Here is a 22,423-nt window from a genome sequence, read left to right as displayed (position 1 = left end):
TCAATGCGGATTTTTACGGAAAAAGCAACACAAAAAAACATGGAATACAAATTAAAAATTAATTTCGATTATGAACAAAAGCCCTATTGCATCTCCAACTGAGCAACAGCCACTCTGTGGCTTTGCGCAGTTACAATAACGCTAGCGGTAATTGTCGAATTGTGTCTGATTTGTACATGAGAACATGTAGTCTAGTAGGAACGGAGGTCCACGGTGCATGATTGAAACCTTTTTTTGTTTAAATATGCTGATGATGTACTTCATTGTCTTTGGTAAAAGAAAATTTTTGTTCCCAAGAAAAATGTCATGCCCACGGGGTCTAAATCCAAGTTGGCCACCAAGATGGCCGACCAAAAACATAGACTAGACTAATGCAGGTGTTGTAAAAAAATCTGTATTAATAATGTATCAATTGTATGTGCATTTTCATGAGAGTCATATTAAATATATCGTATACTTGATGAAAAAACTTTGAATTAATGATTACACGTGTTTTATATAATAACATATAATTAAAATTTTAGTTATTCAAAACGTTATTTTAAAACTCATCTCAAAAGCGACCGTTTGATAATTGTAAACAATAGTATGTGAATTTTAATTTTCTTTGGAAATGTTAGAATGATACATTTACATGATTGCATATTCTTATTGAAAAGTAGAAGAATGATGTAACATTGCTCAATTGCTTGTTAAAGACGGGTGGTGTGAAATGGGATATGCGAAAAATGAGCAACAGAAGGACAACTTAAAAAGGAATTAAAAAAGAAAGCCAATTTACTTGTTTTATGGACAATTGTTTCGCTGTATTTTCTAACGATAAAGGTGACATGTTAAATGGAAATATAATGCTTTATTTCCAAGGAAATTATCGCAAACATTTATATGAACGATGTGAAGTTTTCTGAGATATTCATTTAGTTTTTATGATTGATAGTATTGTTAAGAACTTCATGATACACGCAATAGAATGACCAGAAATCAGCCCATCTCGATACATTTCCGCTGATTTTAGGAAGTCATTGAGAAGGCAAAAGCAGAATACCAGCGCCAGAATTCCAGTCGCAATGATGCCAGTAACGCCACGTGCAAGTCTTCACTGAAAAAGAGAGGTATGAATTGTTTAATATTTTAAGTTACCATCAGAGTTATAATAAAACAATGTCTCCATTTTGTAAATTGTTCAATTCATTTTGTTAATTTTAGTTTGGCTATTTTAGAACCGTATTTAGGAAAAATATTTGTGTCTGTAAATTTATCAAGTGTGCAGTCTTGATTACTTGTTTCGCGTAATTTAATATATTTAATATATTTTTGTTATATAGCATTCAATACACCATGTGAAAAGATATTTGCCTGACCTGTTTATATGCTATGGGATTCCGGTTTTGTATACCATGTGTGCTTATGGTAATGGTGTTTCTATTTAGAAAAGCGACAGACATTATATTATCCCGCTAATCTCATCTGAAGCATCGTTATCCCGCAATTCTCGTCTAATGCATCGATAATTGGGTGTAAAATAATTTGCAGAAAACCTTATAACGGGGGTTGGACAATACGCAATAACTTGTATGGTGTGAGAAAAATAGTACCTGGTGTACACAATGGAGGCCAACGGTTGATTTTTCGATATTTTCCTGCGAACTTATGAAATGTTTGTACATTTACCATATTTATTCGACATTATCTTAACAAACAGGATGATTTTATTTCCATTTAACTTAGGTATTAGCTCTGTACATACATTATCCATATTTAAAAAGTTATTAATAGGACTTTATACGCAAGTGCGTGATTGTTTACGCTTTACGCGGGGTATCTGCATGTTGTTTAGGCCATATATAAGGTTTTACTCAGCAGTTTTTATGGAATGGTTGACTCAAGAACCATCACAGTTTACCTATCATGAACACCAGGATGCTTCTAACAGGCTATCTCAATAAATACATGAAAATTTAAAAATTAACCCCCATTTTAATAACTTGTGAACACAGTACCCCTCCCCCTTTTTAAAAACTGGTGTTTGTGCAAACGTCAGAGTACACAAATAAATAAATGGAAGACCGAATAAAATACGCCTGTTTAGGTTTGCTTTGTTAAAGGTACCTTTTCACCTTTTGTTAAATGAAAAGTTGGACGTAACGGGTTGTTATTTACCCTAAAAATATTAATGTTTGTGAAAGTTAAATATTGCATTTAGTTATTGCCTTGTACGTTACTTATTTGACGTCACAATGAACGTTCCATACTCGTGTGTTTCTTCGAACAACGCCGATTGCAAGCACTTTTTAATGTTTATCATCATTTTATCTCAACAGCGCACACGTTAACCAAGTTGATTTTTTCAAAACACTTAACTAAATTTTAGTTATTTGATTGTCAAAAGCGTTTTATTTTTGGTTAACGCGTGTGCTCTACATGTATGTGAAAATACATATATTTTTTCTAAATCGAAATTTTACTACAGTTTATAATTACTTACCATAAACGGTTTATACATGTGCACCATGCACTATCGCGGACGCAATTGAGTTTTTTTAAAGCTAAACAAATTTAAGTAATATAAGAAGTATTAAAAGAAGTTATTAGATGACCCGAGCAGAACAGATCTTTACACAAACATATAGTTTGGTTAGAATTATTCACGCATAATTAGTGAACGTTATGTAACCAAATATGAGGTTAAAGAACAGTATCAAATGTCTGTAAGTCATTAAATATGAAATTTAAACATATATATTTAAAACAAAATACTTGTAAATCTAGTTGCCACGATGAATTCACGCGGATAGTACAAATAAACCTACTTTATTTCGGTTATCCTTTATCAATAGTGTCTTACTATTAAGTCAACCACATAAATTTCTTCGTGTTAAAAAATATTGAAGTAAATCAACTGGTTTGAATTATTCCATCTATTATTCACTCAGATAAAAAAAAAAGAACCAGCGTTTGAGAAATGTATACAGTAGCTTTAAAATTCAGTTTGTTTCAATAAAACGCTGTTATTTTAAAGTTTTATCCAATTGATTATTTTTAACACACGAAAAAAGCTTCTTCTATATCGATCGTTGTAAAATTTTAAGTCGAAGACGAGGACCCGTTGAGGTTAAAATTGCGTAATTTTTAAATCGATATTTCTTCTGACGATGTGTTCATTACCACTGGGGGCTGACGAGGTCAAAGCGTAGTCCGTTTCGCTACGACGTCGGGTATATGTTTTACTACGAATACAGTGTTTGAATACACATGACATCGAGAACGGATAAGTCGGAAATTGTGTTAAACAGCTAAGATTATGCTTTTCTAATAAAACTCTAAATTTAAGCACAATGACATTTCATGGGTCTGTTACATCAAATTATAATCCAAGATGTGTCTGCTTTATGCGGTTAAACATGAAATATACCGCTGTTTTATCAAACCGAAGTCAAGTTTCACTTTAAAAAATGCAATTAAGGTTTACAACTGTGTTTTAATGACACAGGTTTACAATTTCCATATTGATCTATGTATCGTTAAGTCACTGATGTGTTTAGAAATGTGTAGGGTGACCCAGTTATCACAAATAAAGGCTAAATATTATTATTAGGCATGATCATGTCTCTGACAGTATACGTATATGCCTCGCTACGACAACGCTTTAGCGTGTATGCGTTTCTCACAGAAGACGTATAGGTTATCTCAAAGGCAAAATAAAGAAATGTTGTTTTTTTTTAATACAGAGTTATGGAGTGGCTGGATGTTTCCTTTGAGGAAGAGTTAGTAACAACGGCACAACATGATCCGAAGCGCACAGTCGACATTGTAATGCACATTATTATGATAAAATTAAATTCACGACTAGGCCAAAGGGAGCGATTAAAATCGAAAATCCATATATAAGATGAAAGTAGAGAGTCGAGAACCTAATGTCGTCGGTCTCAGTAAAAATGACGCATCTTCACCTTGTAACAATCCCTTATACTTTCATTTTGATAGAGACCGACGATAGGTTTTCAACATACGGTACTCCTTACCAAATAACATTCGAACTCGTTATCCACAACTCGCTTATCTCGAAACTCTGCTTATGTCAAAGTAAATCCCATGTCCCAGCTTCGATCATTATTTATCTCATACGGATTTTGATTTTTACATTGTATATATCAAAGCGATTTTCTTGAAAATCGGTTAACGTCAACTAATTTTGAGATGAATTTCATGTTCGTGTAAATGATTTTACCTGTAAAATCCACACCTGTAACAGCCGTAAGGTGTGGAAAGTAGGACCCCAATGGCACAAATCCGCAATTGCCTAATCAATATATTGTTGTAAAGGTGTGGGAGTGGGTTTCTGTCACAGGTTATTGTTAACTGCGTACATGACGGCCGGTAAATTTACCTCGTGTTACAATGCGGTTGAGGCCCAGTCTCACTATGATGCCGGCGGCGCCCCAGAGCGTGATCAGGCATCTACCGGGATGAACCGGGGCCCTACCGGGATGAACCGGTGCTCCACCGGGATGAACCGTGGACGACCGGGGCTCCACCGGGCGTGTATTAACATGTTTAATACCTCCGGGATGAACTGGGAGTCACCGGGTAGGACCGGCAACGACCGGCGTGGCACCGGGAACAACCGGGACTGCACCGGGAACAACCGGGACGGCACCTTAGCTCCACCGGGGCCCAAACACACCCCGACAGAGCTACGGCAACGCCCCGGTGAAGCCCCGGTGAATGCCGGCAGAGTCCCTTTATAGCTACGTTAAATAAGTAAACCGTTGCTCTGACGGTGCCGTCCCGGTTGTTCCCGGTGCAAACCCGGTTGTTTCCAGTGCCAAGCCGGTCATTGCCGGTCCTTTCCGGTAACTCCTGGTTCATCCCGGAGGTATTAAACATTTGAATACTTTCCCGGTGGAGCCCCGGTTTCCCCGGTTAAACCGGAGCGTTGGCGCAGCTCTGCCGGGGTCTGATGCCGGTATAGCCCCGGTGAGTGCCGGCGTAGTGACGGTACACCGGGGCTCTGCCGGGACTCTGCCGGGACTCTGCCGGGACTCTGCCGGCTTTCACCGGGTTCAACCTTTTCATTTGGATGTTCATGCGCACAGTAAAGCACGGCATCTTTTGCATTGGGAAATGGCAGTCTGCAGTAACTGCAAACTGCATGTGATATGTCCTGAAATGGATACAGAAACTTCGTTGAGCAACCTATACATAATATTTGTACTTCGTTGCGCAACCAATACATACTCTGTGCGAAACCTATACATAAAGCGACTTGTAATTTCCTTCGAAACAAAGCATTGAATAATAAAAATACATGTTCGTCATCTGTTTTGTACTTTAAAATGTGTAATATACACTGAATCAAAGTAACATGTAGTTTTATTTTAAGTTACCGTAATTGGCTACTTTAATAGAATAACCACCTTATGCATTGCTTCAAATCAAAATATTTCGATTTTAGCTCAAAATAAACTTAAAGATTGCAACTACGCGCATTTGTTATAAGTTTGTTATTGAAAATAAGTACCTACCATTACTGGATGTTCCGTTCCCTAATCCATAAACACCAGAAAAGATGAAACTCGTCTGATTAAGTAGTGTATTTACACAATGTTTTCGTAGTAAAACATATACCCGACGTCGTAGCGAAACGGACTACGCGTTGACCCCGTCAGCCCCCAGTGATTACGTCATCGAGTTATTTTTTGGGTAAGTAGTGCAGGGGCTCGAAGTCTGCTGTGATCGTTATTGGCGTCGCACTGAAGTGCGGCGACTCGTATGTAATACGTTTTTTTTCGCTTATGGTAGGAGAAGTTATTTTACGGATCAATGAATATATTTTTGTTGTCAGAATATCTTTCATAGTGGTGACTTTTTGTGTAAATTAGTGTAAATAAGTACTACATTTGTGCCTATTACATTTACTACAACATTTATTGCCAATAATGCAAAGCAAATTCTTTTAATTAATAACTGATCACAGGGACTGGGCAATAATAAAAGATCACAGGGACTGGGCAAATATGCGAACCGGTGAAACTTTCTGATTTTGTATAAAAACAAAAAATAATCAAAATATATTTATTTTGTGGTTTTTCTAACAATAGCGCAGACTTTTGCTCTTCGAATTTTGGTTAACGCGTATTTTCTTTAATTTTACGAGACGACAGCGATTACACGGTTTATTGCTTTATCGATAACCGTTACACTACAGTCACTTATTAATATCTTAGTTAGAAGGTGATTTTTCAAGCGGTTCCGTAGTGTAGTTGTTACACGCTCGCTTCACATGTGAGAGGCCCAAGGTTCGAGCCCCAGTAGAATCAAATTATTTTATTTGTGTTCTATGTTAACTTTTTGTTTTGATGTAGACATTTTAGTTTAAATAAATATGCTGTTTTATTGTAACCATTTTTTTGTTTTTATTATGCCCATGAAATATATGTGTGAGAGGGTGGGGGGTTCGTAAACACATTTAAACGTTTACAGTGTTTTCATATCAATGAGTACTAAACCCCTATCGTAAATGAGCAACGTAAGAATAAGTTCAGAATCATTTTCCCTTGAAGTTGAGAAAAATATGAAATTACGCTTACAAGATGAAGCAGATTTTTTAAAACCTACACAGTTCTGTTCCATTAATGAAAACTGCACACAGATGCCAGTAAAAAAAGGAAACCAATGTTAATAAAATGAACTATGAAATATTTGGGAATTACAACACAAAATCATAGATAATGGCTATTTGGGTTTTTTAACACAACATCATAGATAATGGTTATTTGGGGGTTATAACACAAAATCATAGATAATGGTTATACCAGTATCTTTTTCTTTTTGGTTTAAAATAATCGGCCAATATATTAATATTTACAGTAGAAAAAAAATCGTTCCATGTAACTTCATTGAGTGCCTTTCACACTCAAATACCCGACGCCCTTTGATGCTTTGCATCAATACTTATCTTGTTTTATTATTCAAATATCGAATAATTCCATTGTGTTGATTACGGAAGCGTATATGGTACACCCCAATAATATGGTCATGCCTGATTAGTTCATATCGACTTTCTGTGAAATAGCATGGTATGTCGTCATAGTTTTGTAGGTTTTTCTCTCTTAATTTTTCTCGCCATAACGACATTAAGTTAAAGTCTCGACGTAAATGTTTCCGGCTTTTCTCGAAAAAATAGTTGGTCGACATGATCTAAGTCGACAAATCAACATAATTTTTGGCGTCATGCTCTTGTGAAAATGACTTGCCATCATAGAATTAGTCGACGCGATGAGTTATGTTTTTCGCCATGACACCTTTTTGATATCATGCCGTCATAGAATATGGTACACTCCAATAATATGGTCATTCCGGATAGGTTAATATCGACTTACTTTGAAATATTTACATGGTATGTCGTCATAGTTTTGTAGGGTTTTCCTACGGAAGCGTATATTGTACACCCCAATAATATGGTCATGCCGGATTAGTTTATATCGACTTACTGTGTAATTACATGGTATGTCGTCATAGTTTTGTAGGGTTTTCTATGGAAGCGTATATGGTACATCCCAATGAAATGGTCATGCCGGATTAATTTATATCGACTTACTGTGAAATAACATGGTATGTCGACATAGTTTTGTGGCTTTTACCACTTAATTTTACTCGCCATAACGACATTAAGTTAAAGTCTCGACGTAAATGTTCCCGGCTTTTCCCGAAAAAGATTTGGCTGACATGATGATCTAAGTCGACAAATCAACATAACTTTTGGCTTCATGCTCTTGTGAAAATAACTTGCCATCATAGTTTTAGTCGACACGATGTGTTATTTTTTTACGTCATGGCAACTTTTTCATAGCATGCCGTCATAGATTATGGTACACCCTTATAATATGGTCATGCCGGATTAGTTTATATCGACTTTCTGTGAAATAACTTGGTATGTCGTCATAGTTTTGTAGGTTTTCCTTCTTAATTTTACTCGCCATAACGACATTAAGTTAAAGTCTCGACGTAAATGTTTCCGGCTTCTCCCGAAAAACTATTTGGTCGACATGATCTATGTCGACAAATCAACATATTTTTGGCGTCATGCTCTTGTGAAGATGAGTTGCCACCATAATTTTAGTTGACACGATGAGTTATTTCTTACGCCTTGACACCTTTTTGATATCATGCCGTCAGAAAATGTTGACATCATCACAGCATCAGGGTGTACCATGTAAGCTTCGATAGTTTTCCCTCTTTATTTTACTCGCCATAACGACATTAGGTTATAGTTTTGACGTAAATGTTTCCGGCTTTTCCCAAAACAATTTTTGGTCGACATGATCTAAGTCGACAAATCAACATAACTTTTGGCGTCATGCTCTTGTGAAAATGACTTGCCATCATAGTTTTAGTCGACATGATGAGTTATTCTTCACGCCATGACACCTTTTTCATATCATGCCGTCATAGAATATGGTACACCCTAATAATATAGTCATGCCGGATTAGTTTATATCGACTTACTGTGAAATAACATGGTATGTCGTCATAGTTTTGTAGGGTTTTCTCTCTTTATTTTACTCGCCATATCGATATTAAGTTAAAGTATCGACGTAAATGTTTCCATCTGTTCCCGAAAAAATATTTGGTCGACATGATCTATGTCGACAAATCAACATAATTTTTGGCGTCATGCTCTTGTGAAAATGACTAGCCATCATAGTTTTTGTCGACACAATGAGTTATTATTTACGCCATGACACCTTTTTTATGTCATGCCTTCAAAGAATGTTGACATCATCACAGCATCAGGTTGTACCATATACGCTTCCATATTTTCCCACTTAATTTTACTCGCCATAACGCCATTAAGTTAAAGTGTCGACGTAAATGTTTCCGGATTTTCCCGAAAAAATATTTGGTCGACATGATCTAAGTCGACAAACCAGCATAATATTTGGCGTCATGCTCTTGTGAAAATGACTTGCCATCATAGTTATAGTCGACAAGATGAGTTATTTTTTATGCCATGACACCTTTTTCATATCATGTCGTCAAAGAATGTTGACATCATCACAGCATCAAGGTGTACCATATACGCTTCCATAGTTGATCGTAACTTTCTTATTGTATGTCGACTTATGCAAATGTGTTGATCGCGAAGTTCTATTTGTTTGTCGACTTATTCAAATGTGATATCATTTATTCATTTTATTTAAATAATATTCGTGTGTTATTGGTTCAAAACGAGTCGGAGCAAAAGAATGGAGGTGAATTCGACGCCACTAGGCATATCAGATGGTCCAAGAAATTGCGATGCAGACATCTCAGATACTGCTAAGTCATCGTTTGTATTAACCACGCGGGAATTTAGATATATAGCCTGCATTTGCTGAATTCGCTGCGTTATTTAAAAAACAATGCGCCCTATATTATATTTCATCGTATTTGTTTCATAAATGAATACTGGTAGTGAACATTTCTCACATCGCTTAATCATATTCAATATGACTTGCACATTTATCAGTTTCGAGCTTACCTTTACGCAAGTGTCGGTAAACGTGTGCCTTCGTACTTACAAGTGCGTTATGAAAAAAAAACTAACATAAACACATTAAACATAGTTAGTTTGTATGCATAGATTTTTAAACACAGATTTTTTAACGTTAAACTTATGTTGGTAAAGAACATGAAAAATACTACTTTCTGTATGCACAACAAAAACCTGTTGATGAGAAAAACATACCCGCATCCGAACGATACGAATATATTATATACATGCTTACGCGATCAATGTGAGATTGTTTGGCGACGTGACGCATCAATATATTTTAATATGCATGAACTTGTAAATATCATATGATATACAGTACTTTATTTGAGATCTGCTTCAAAGATTTTCTGGTACTCGCAGATATCACGACAGTTTGACATAATAAGACTGTATTGAGACAAGAAGCACCACATTCAGACAAGATAATAAGACGGTTTTACATAATACGGCTGTGTTTTGACAAGACAACAACAAATAGGGACAAGATATCACGATGGTTTGACATAATGAGACTGTATTTAGACAAGTCAGCACCACATTCAGACACGATAACCAGACGGTTTGACATAATAAGACTGTGTTTTGACAAGTAAACGTCACATTTGGACAAAATAAAACGACAGTTTGACAAATAGGACTGTGGTTGGACAAGTCAACATCACATTTGGACAATATAACATGATGGTTTGACATAATAAGACTGTATTATGCTAAGTCAGGACCACATTCAGACAATATAGCAAGACGGTTTGACATAATGCGACTGTGTTTTGACAAGACAACAACAAATATGGACAATATATCACGACGGTTTGACATAATAAGACTGTATTGAGACAAGTCAGCACCACATTCAGACAATATAACAAGACGGTTTGACATAATAGGGCTGTGTTTTGACAAGTCAACATCACAGTTGGACAAGATAACACGACGGTTTGACATAATTAGACTATACTTTTTACAAGTCAGCACCACATTCAGACAAGATAACACGACTGTTTGATATAATAGGACTGTGTTTTGACAAGTCAACATCACATTTGGTAAAGATAAGACGTCGGTTGGACATAATAAGTCTGTATTTTGACAAGTCAGCACCAGATTTGGACAAGATAGCACGACGTTTTGACATGGTAGAACTGTGTTTTGACCAGTCAACATCACCACCTTTGGACAAGATTACTGTTTGACAAAATAGATCTGTGTTTTGACAAGTCAACATCTCATTTAGAAAATATAACACGACGGTTTGATATTATAACACTGTGTTTTGACAAGTAAACATCACATTTGGACAAGTTAACATGACGGTTTGACAAGTCAACATCACATTTGGACAATATAACACGACGGTTTGACATAATAAGACTGTGTTTTGACAAGTCAACGTCACATTTGGACAAGATAACACAACGGTTTGACAAAATAAGACTGTATTTAGACAAGTCAGCACCACATTCAGACAAGATAACAAGACGGTTTAACATAATACGACTGTGTTTTGACAAGACAACAATAAATATGGACAAAAAATCACGACGGTTTGACATAATAAGACAAATTATAAAGAAGACAGAAAGAAGTGTATCAACGTAAGACAGCTATGACGTTCCATATAAGTACATCGTCTTTAATGCATATAGTTATAAATAATGTAAAGTAATATCACGTGTCAGTAAACTATAGTAGGTAACCAAATAAATATTACTCTGTATGTTTGTAAGTAGGTCAAATGAAATTTCAGAACTTAAGTTACTGAAATTTCTAAACAAAATACGAAAAGAGAACAATAACGATTTTGAACAGGAGAAACACAATAATTTAAAAGGCAGTACGGACAAACCATTACGTTAAATTTACTTTGGTATACATAATAATTCAAATAATATTTGTGACTGCAAAGTGATACATACACTTTTTTCAAAGGAATGACATCAAACTAATATTTCAAGTAGTGGTATTTAAAATAGTATTTTGTACAGTTAATGCTTGCTTTACATATATACACACGCTTAATATTTCAAGTTTACATGTTGATGTTGATAAACTATGGAACTTAATAACAGATGGATTCCTGTAACAAAAACGTTTAATGAATGTTTGCCATAGAAAACGGTAACATGAACAAACACAAATAAAATGGAATTGATATTCTATGTCCCGTTGATTACAACAAAGGCAATAACGTCTTCGGTTGATATGGTTGCGTGCGTATCTTCCGATCTGAATTCGCAATGGGTGGGCAGACGTTGGCGGGCCGACGCCATTAACTTCACAAATTATAAACGTAGACTCTTGAGCAATAAATCTAAGTAGTGTTCATATTCAATAGTAGTTTTAAACATTCAATACATATCTAGATTTTTTTTTTAATTTATAGCGTTTATTCACATCCATACATTACATTACAATCATTACAATTTGTGTTGTTAGTATACAAGTTAATTTGTTAGTATACAATACATGTCAATAGAATCTTTTTAATCATACAGTTCACACACACGCCCAAACATACAGATACATACGCAAATGCCATGTTATGATACAAAAAGAAAGAAATATAGTTTTGACTTCAGTCCATTATAGACTTTAATCAAACGTTTGGACTTAAGACAAGTATAAACATTAATCAAACGACCATGGTATTCAATATTTAAAGCAAACAACAACACGATTATTTTATTAATCTATAAAAAGTTTAACAATAAACCACTTTAGTATTTCCTTTTCTTGATTTTTTGTTTTCGATTGAATCTCCCATGCTACGCAAAGATAGTTATTTAGCCCCGTTATTGAAGGTAATAGACCATTTTTCTTGCATACAAATATATACTTTTTAATTTCTACGATTAGAATATTTATATCAGGCATGTTTATACTTGTACACCCAAATAACATTGTTTGACAAGAAATTTCAGTACATTTTTGCACGTTATGTGACCTTAAAAATTCTACAAAATAGTTAACAATTCTCTTTGTAAAAAAGCAGTCCCAGAATAAATGTAATACGGTTTCTTCATTTTCATTACAGAAGGAACATAAATTGTCGTCAACAATGTTCATTTTAAATAACAAAGATTTTGTGCCTAAAATTCTGTGAACAATTCTTGTCTGGAACCACGGGGTGTATGTGTCACTAGATATAATAAAAACAGATGCATGCACTTTTGTCCATTTAACATTATTAAAAAGTGTATTCCATTTTGAATGACAAGTGTATTATAGCTAAAACATTTATAAACAAGTTTATTTTGATTATAACCAAATACTAAGTTATTCAAGTAGAATGATATAAATGCACATTGTATATTAGACTTTTATATAAATGGAAGTCCTGATAATCTGATAAAAGCCGTCACAGTTCTGATTCAACCTTCATAAAATAGGAAGTTAATTTTTACACCAATCAGATTTTCTAATACATATTGTTTTAAAAATTCTCCAGAAGTGCACAATATATCTCTTACATATCTTATTCCCCTATCATACATATTTTTATTATATATAATATTCATACCTATCTTAAAATTGTGGTTATAAAATAAAGGCATATCAAGTATATCTTCACACTTACTGAAGTTTTGTTTATTAATATACTCAATGTAACATGTAAGGACATCTCTCCAAAAACAATTTTTTAAACTTATTATTATTTTATGTAATTTTTTCCTAAATTAAACATTTTCTTCACATCAAACATAGAATATACAGGTTGGAAACATTTTCCATTACTTGAAACAATTTTTCTTAACCATGTCATTTTCTTAGTTTTTTTAAAAGCATATATATCAGTCATGGCAACTCCTCCATCATCATATGATTTAATAGCAATAGTTTGTTTAATTTTTGCTGGTCCATCCCATACAAAATTCGAAAACATGTTATGTATTTGTTTTAAAACTTTTTCTCCTGGACTAGGAAGTGCTATAAACAGGAGTGTTAAAAGGGGAAGTAATAATGATTTAACAACATTATCTTTCCTAGGGGTGTTAAAGTTCTTCTTTTCCAAAAATTTTTGATATTGTGCAGCTTTTCAAGTTTACTTGAGAAGTTAATTTCTATCATTTTCTTTAAATCGACATCAAATAGTATTCCCAAAACTTGAAAGTTTGTTGTGCCCCACACTAGTTTATATTTAGTTTTTATTGATTGTATGCTAAACTTTTTGGAGCCAATCCATATAAGATTTGTTTTGTCATTATTGATTTTTAATCCAGAACATAAGGCAAAGTTATTTAAAAGATCTAGGGTAGAATTGAGGGAAATATCGGTGCCATCCAATAAGAGAGATGTATCGTCAGCAAACTGAGATATTTTGTATTCAATATTTTCTATCACTGTACCTTTAATTGCATTACAATTTCTTATTTTAATTGCCAAAATTTCAGCACAAAGAATAAAAATATAAGAACTTATTGGGTCTCCTTGTCGGCAGCCTCTTTCAATTGTAATAAACTCTGATAAAAATCCATTGATTTGAATTGCCGTCAAGGTATTATGTAGGAAAAGTGAAATCCATTTTTTAAATGTTGTACCAAAATTAAAATAATCTAATGTTTTTTCTATAAAATCAAACTCGAGAGTATCGAATGCCTCAAGAGTCCATGGATATTGTTATCTTCTGTATATTGCATAATGTCATATAAAAGTCTGGTATTCTCACCAATATATCTGCCTTTAATAAATCCTGTCTGATCTTTAGAAATAAGAGTATCGAGGAAAGTTTTTAATCTGTTAGCAGTAGTCCCAGATGCAAGCTTGTAAATTACATTCAAAAGTGTTAATGGCCTTAGGTTTTTCAGAAAATGTCTTGGTTTATTCTCTTTAGATATACATGTGATTATACCTTGTTTTTGAGTTACTGACAGGGTTCCAGAGGTAAAACCATAGTTGAGGCTTCTAACTATAAAGTGACCTAAATCTTTCCAAAAGACTTAAAAAAATTCTGCTGTAAAGCCATCTGATCCTGGGCTTTTGTCATGCTTCATATTTTTTTAAGTAATTGATATTTCCTTGAAAGTTAGAAGCCCTTCTAAGGATTGAGCTTGTGCAGTATTTAATTTAATAGTATTTATGCCTTTAAGGTCATCATGTACAGTGTACGAGTCATTAAAGACAGTCTTTGTATACAATGTTTTGTAAAATTGGGCAGCTTCTTTTAAAATACCTGGATTGTCAAATAACCGTTGACCTTCATCGTTTTCAATGAAAGGGATGTTTTTATTACATGCATATTGTGTTTCTAAATTACAAAAATATTTTGAAGGTTTTTCGCCTTCATCAATCCACTTTGCCTTAGCTCTAATGAAAGCGCCTTTCATTTTTAAATTCCGTATGCCTAAGAGATTGAGCTCATCAGTATTTTCATTTTTCAATTTTTGTTCAATTTCTTCAATTGCTTTTAAAATATAATATTCTCTTTCTTTTCTCTTTTTAGATTTGAAGCTCGAATATGATATGGTTTTACCTCTGATTTCCATTAACAAAGTTTCTAAAAACAGTTGATCATTTATGGTAAACTGTATTAAATCATTTTCTATAGTATTAAGATATTCAATGTTATACACAGGTAAGACATATTGCTGCTTAATTTCTTCAATTTTTTGTTTAATACATTGAATGTATTCTAGGTCATAAAGTAACGAATTATTAAATTTCCACAGGCCCTTTCCATGTTCTATATTGTTAAAATTCAATTCCAAAGTAATAGGGGAGTGATCTGATTTGTAGCTTGCGTGCACTTCCGATTTCCTGATAAACTGCCTAAAATCATGAGTTGTTAAAAAGAAGTCCAATCTGGCTTGTTGGATAGAATTAGGCTTTCGCCAGGTGAAACATTTTGCATCACCGTTTATTACTCTAAAAGTGTCTATTAGGTTTTTATCATTGATTACAGAAGATAACAATTCTCTCTACTTCTTATTATTATTCAATGTTTTATAGTTGGCATAATCAATATTCACATTAAGTACTTAATTAAAATCCCCACATAAAATATAAGACTCATTTCCTATGGTCTCTATTATATTAAACAGTTTGCTATAAAACAAGGGAGTGTCATTATTTGGTCCATAAAAGGTGCACAGAGTAAATCTGTGGTTATCAATTGTTAAATCTAAAATTAGTAAGTTTCCCGCTGTATCTTTTTCTTGATTGTGCACTTTAACATTCAGATTTTGCAAACATTTATTAAATAAAATACATACTCATCTTGAATTGGTAGAGCCAAAACTAAAGTAGCATTCCCCATCCCAATGTGAGTAAATTTGTTTTTCCATTAGAGAAGTGAAATGACAAACCTGTAAGCAATATATATGGGCATTTAAGCTTTTAAGATATTCAAACACATCAGCTCTTTTCGAAACATCATTTAAACCTCGTCAGTTGTATGATACAATCTTTAAATTATCCATTCTCAATACACAGGATAACAATTTTGTAAGCATACCATAGTCAGCAAAAATAATAAGCCATTACAGCAGTCTGTACACAAAACACAATTATGGTCAATACACAATACAGTTTATATTCGTCCAAACGAATAAAAATGCAATAAAAACATGCTAAAGTTCGCAAAACTTTCCATAACTTAACACACATCATGGCAAACAAAAACAGATAAACAGAAAAAAATAATGAAAATGACAACAAAAGTGAGAAGTAAAACATATGCAGTGTACAAACAGTGCACACAAAATTGCCCCAATTATAAGACAGTAATATTCGGTACTGTATCTAGCAGCTATACGATCATAAATATTTAGTGAGAACATCGTGCAAACAAATTAGATAAAAAGAAGAACAATTACATTCGTAACGGCATTTTTATTGAAAACTGAGAAAACAAAGATAAATAGTTGAACAAGCGCAGACTGCTAATCCCCGCATAATGCTTTTACCGTTATTGTTGATTGTGATCTTTGTGGTGTTTCCATTTCGTGGGTTATATACAACACATACACTGGTATCTTTTTCGTATGAACAACTTTAACGAAATGACAAGATAATTTTTAACAAGTCAAAATTTATTTTTCCTTGATTTTATTTGACAGCAGAAATTTGATAATATTACACATGCCTTCAATACAAAAATAAATCGTGTATACAAAGGCAGCGATCGGTAGAATACTTACAGTTGAATTTCTAAAACAGGTACAGGCTTTACTGTCTTTTTTGTCACTTTTTATTGTATTAACACCAATCTCAAGACTTGAAAAAATTGTCATAAAAACATGCTTAAAATGCATTTTCAATAAACCAAACATATACGTTTAGTTATATACCCCATGTCTATTCCAATATTATTACACTAGGCAGCGTTATTAAGGCTACAAAGAAACCTGTCAATAATACCTGCAAGGGGAGTTAGCCAGTATAGATAGATAGAATAAACAACCGTAGCAAACAAATATGTTATATGTTATTTAGGCTAGGAAACAGTGCACGTATTTGGAGCAAGTACGAGGTGCTTTTATCCACATAAAGCTGTAGTAGTGATTACGATTTTTCCATTTTGAGGGTCGTCTACAAGGCTTTTGCTAACAATGAAAAAAGTAGAGACACTAATTGCCAAACGATTTAACACTCAATTTTATTTTTAGCTTAGCAGCTTAATATTTGTTTGCACTTTGTTATGTTTAAGTAATATCTCAAATCCAATTTATAGTAGATACTATTTTATATGTTGAAAATCTAAGATATTCGGAACAATATAACTTGCTATGGTAGAAAAATATGTTTTATAAATGACCCTCGAGTATGACATGTCTCATGAATGTTAATCTGTATAGTACAGTTATTTACGGAAAGCACGAGGAGCTTGAGTCTGCTTTGTATTTATAGAAAACTGACCTTTTGGTTAAGGATAAACAGTATATTTGTTTAAAGTACATTTGCTTTCAATGAGAACATGTAAACATAAACAATATTGGTCATATAAATAACACGTGTTAAGAATAGTTAAATAAACATTTTGGTCATTGGTAAAATGTTATTTTATTCAACAGAAAGCCATATTTTACCGCGTACATTTTTTATGCAATCAATTGCAAATAACAAAATCAGAATAAGTTTTAAGCTCAATCTGAACTGTAACAACCTAGTTATAAGTTAATCACATTATATAATATGATAGTTTATACATAAGGAGTATAGATCGGCAAATTATGCAACATAATTAAGTATAAGTGAAACTTTTTATAGCGGAGGTATTACATTGTTTATTAAGACTTTGTCCAAAAATCAGTATAATATACATATTGTGGACAGTGTTATTCGATAGTATATGCATACCTCGAAGCGACAAACAATACTTTTGACAGTTTTATGATTTTACACTGAGATCGACCTCGAAGCGGCAAACAATACTTTTGACAGTTTTATGATTTTACACTGAGATCGACAATATAGTACACAGTGGGAAGTGATTTACATACCGATTTGAATGTGAAAAAAATACAGTTGTAGAGTATCCATGATTGTTACCCACTAATCGCTGGCTCATGCCTTAGACTTCCTGTTTCTGTTCCGGTAATCACTGATGGCATTGTCGACATTGTCAAAGATGTCAAACTTTATGCGTTCCTCGCTGTTGGTTTGTCCGAAGACTGAGCCATTGAAAAACCAGGCGCTCTTGATGTCTGGGTGTAAAAGTAGCCTACTGATAAGCCCTTGGTTGCGCTTCGTTACATCGTCAACTAATTTGAACCCTATATCTAGAATATCAATTCTTAACTGTTTATCTTGGGTGATGGTCAAGTGGGGGTTTGGTTGCCGCACTACACAAGAGGTAATGTGATGTACAATGAACTTATGAAGGCACAAACAAGTGGACTTCAATGGATTTAGCTTTGAATGTCGAAGTATACAGACAACTTAAGTGCTTGAAAAATGTGTTCCACGGCCGACTCGAGTCATTCGAGATATATTTTAAATCGCGAAATAATGGATCTTCACGAATCGAACTCGTTTTTACAACTTTGAACACAGATCTATTAATACACATGTTTATTTATAGATCTTTGCTTTTATAATGTCGGAATTAGGATTTTTTACGCAATGCTCCCGAAGGAAGCACATGTGTGCGAATGATGCGTCACCAGAAAAAAACGTAAGTATGATACATAGGGCAATATGGATTTATTTATTAATTATGATTTATGCAAATGATTTTAATCATAATTCACATGTTGGATCACCATAATGCTGATTGAATAGCGCGGTCATCTGCATCAATATACTTCGGAGTTGTGACGTTGCCTTAAAAGAAGTCAAAATTGTAATACATTGCGCGTCTTTGTCGCCGGCTGTAGATTAAATCTTTTCAACAAATGCGTGCATTAAGGATATTTTTAAAAGATGACTCTCTGCACTTAATGTTGATGTTAGATTGGAAATAAGTTGATTAAAGGCAAATAGCGTCCCTATACACAATGTTTCACTTTTGCAATGTTTCGTTCTAGTTATAATATTTGAGAGTTAACAGTAATACTGAACGTAGTTCATGCTCAAAAATATACATTTTATGCATCTGTTTACGATTTTAAACCCTGAAAATTATCAAGCGTTTCTAATGCGAAACAAAACTATGGTGAGTCGTTCGTGCCCAGTTGCGGATACGTTATTTTCTTTCTTTGATTTTTACTTCCAATGTTTTCATTTTTCAAATTAAAGCAATTAATGACAAATTTCAATACATGCCAAAATCTGTAAAATGCCCCTTTGATGTGTTTCCATAATTTGTGGAGTCACACTAAATGTAAGGTGTTAGAGTTTCCATGGGAAATATTTTGTTCAATACACGTGCAGACGTTTTGCTTGTATATTCTCACGAATTGCTTTCAAATGGTCACGATGTGCGCACATACATGAATACGTGCGCGTGTTTTCACTTTTGCGAGCGCACTTAATATATTTCCATATATATTGTAATAAACAATGCATTTTGTGGGTGGAAAAAGTATATTGATATTGATGTTTTGATGAAATGTGTGGTTAATTCAACAACTTTAGCAATAAGACTATAGCAACAATACATAAATACGTATTTGATGATGTTTGATGAATTTGTTATATTTTTAAGGAGGATTGATATTGTATGGTTAACAACACTGGACATAAAATGTAAATGAAGGCCGCCGTGCTGCAATGGATATGGTGTTCACCTAGCGACCGGGATGTCACGGATTCGATCCCCAATGTGAAAGCGTTATTTAGATCTCCCACAAAGACACCAAGAACTGGTTCTAGGACCAAAAACGGAATCGAGAGCATTTCACTAAGCCTATGGCTTTCAATGCAATCGAACTCAAATACATATTAAACTAAACTAAACTTAAATATAATTTTGTCACTGTGCAGCTGAATGTGTTATTTCAATTGACTACTTATTTTACGACACGTGTGTAGTATGTTAATGGGATAAAAAAAATCACATGACTTCACTGTAATAAACAGTTTTAATTTATAATATGAGATAATTGTCTTTTTTAAGATATAGGTTGCAATACGTCGATATAGACCATGGATGGTGTGCCAACTACTATAACATCTACTCAGATTCAACAAATCAGACAGGCCCTCTCTTGCGCACCACAGCGTAAAACTGCGAATGACTAAAAGAGTCTGATAAAAGTCATAAACATGTCAATGCACTCTGAAGAGATCCGTAGCCGAGAAAAATATTTTGCTGGTTATGAATTTATATATGGCATGCTTGGAAAGACTGTGCTTTTCCTTCCAAAGCTAAGATCGTGGGGTGTCTAAGCTTTTGTTTGCGGTGCTTACTCATATTTTCCATCTGTTTGTTTTCAAATGGTCATCTATACCATTACCATATATTGTATTAAAAAAATTGTAATATTTATGATCAAGCAAATAATCTATGCAACTGGCAATCCATTTAAAATTAGACATATTAACTAATTGTTTTTAATGAAAATTCAATACTGCTCCAGCAGCTGGAGTTTCACTTCTTTATATTATTCAATCCATTCAAAATTTTAGTCAAAATGGTTGTTTTGTGTAATCTTATATTAATTGAATGGTTGTAACATTATACATGAATGTTGAATATGAAAATGGATGGGTTTTCAGTATTAATGTGGTATTTAAGGTGTATTTTTAATGTATAATTATGGGAAATCTTTTACATTTGTTTTGCTTTCATACAAGTAACATTCTGTATTTTGTTCTTTTCAGGACATGAAAGAATCTTTGGAAGCACCTTTTAGAGACTTCAAGTGATATATTGATCAAGTTAACAGAAATAGTAAATTTTCAAAAGTGTTATGCATTGATAAATGATCAGCATACAGAAAAAGTTGATATCCAAATGTCATGGAATAATGTCTTTTTTTAACTCTTTTATATGACAAATCTTTACAAACTAAAACACTGTTCTGTTTAATTACCCGAAGGTGCAAGAATTCCAGTAAAAAAAAAATTCAAAGTAAAAATTCAATTAAAAATATTATATTATATTTGTTTTTACAATTTCATGTTTCTTGCTTTGTGAGTACTTTCATTAAGCATCGAAAAGTATTTTAAGATATTCAGATTTAATTTGAAAGTGAGTACCTTTGTAAGTACACTTACATATGTTTGTTTGCAAAGAAAACCCTAAGGTCAAGACATTTTGATGACGATAATTTGTTAAGTGTTAATTGTCGCTTTAAACTTAATACTGAATACTGCTGTACGTCTTTATGTAGTTTATACTGAAATACCTAAGTACTTTATATGTTAATTGTGTATGCTTATTGTAATGTAATGTAGTTATGAATGTAGTGTTTATTAAGATATACCAAAGAAACTCATATTTGCATGATCTTGACAAGTAAAGAATCTTAAATAGACCTCAAACAAGCATCATGGGGTTAATACTGTTATTTGTTATGAAACCACTGCTTTATTTACATGCATAATCAGACTTCTTATGCCTTTAATCAATAACAGTAATAACATAGACACAAAACCCAAAAATATTCATTAATACTCATACACACACTTCATTTTTATTATGCAAAAAATGGTTTGTTAATATAGTTCGTTGGGAGAAAAAGTGTTCAGTAAACACCACTGAAAGAAGCAGAGTTCCTGTCTGTCACTACGGTTGTAATATTTACTTTGCTGCATTAAAACACCGTCCGTGTCTTTCGATGGTTTACAAGGACTTCTTACACAGCATCGCTCCTTAAAATTGGAACACATCTTTCGACTAATCATTGTCAAGTCTGAACAAGTCTGAACAACAACAGACGAATTAAACATTTTCACTTAAATGCTTGTACTTTCTTCGTATTTTCTTATTTATACAAAAGTTGTACAAATAACAATGCAAATACATAAATATTGACAAGTAAAAAAAAGACAAAAGTTAAAAGAAAGATCAAATTATATTTTAGCATAACATATGTTTGTAAAAAAACTATTGATACAATTCCAACAGTCTGGTTCGTTTAATACTTATTTTCATTTTAAATAAATTAGTTTGAACAATACACAGTTAATCATGTATTTTATCATGTATATTCGGTTAAACTTCTATATTAGCAGAACAGACGGAACCATTTGTTCATGAATTTTATAAGAATGAGTTCAGATAATTTGCTGGATGTAATTTTAGTACACACTTTCACGCACACACAGTCTTGGTTAACAGGGTCATCATCATGCTAATCTGCCATGAAAATTAGATTAATTTGAATGATTCCAAAATGGAATCTGAAACAAACCATTTTAGCATTATTTGTTTATTAATAAATTCATTGATTATGAATTATTTGTTTTACATGAAAATACCAACTTTGCTTTATGCTAGTTATTTACAAGTTACGAAAAGTCGTGAACTGTGCTCCCCAGTTATAAAAATTGTGGTTAATT

At 33.3% G+C, this 22,423-nt stretch overlaps 1 protein-coding gene across 1 annotated transcript in view; it reads left to right on the top strand.

Annotated features, from left to right (window-relative positions):
• LOC127866614 (uncharacterized) overlaps nucleotides 1–22,423 on the top strand; it is a 31,835-nt gene that overhangs the window by 5,697 nt on the left and 3,715 nt on the right. The window contains exon 3 of the mRNA XM_052407294.1: nucleotides 1,016–1,112. Coding sequence (XP_052263254.1) covers nucleotides 1,016–1,112 — 97 coding nt within the window. The remainder of the gene's footprint in view (nucleotides 1–1,015; nucleotides 1,113–22,423) is intronic.

This window comes from Dreissena polymorpha, chromosome 1 (assembly GCF_020536995.1).
Source record: "Dreissena polymorpha isolate Duluth1 chromosome 1, UMN_Dpol_1.0, whole genome shotgun sequence".
NCBI classification, from domain to species: Eukaryota; Metazoa; Mollusca; class Bivalvia; order Myida; family Dreissenidae; genus Dreissena; species Dreissena polymorpha.
The sequence above is the reverse complement of the archived record's forward strand: the minus strand, read 5'-3'. Positions and strand labels throughout refer to the sequence as shown.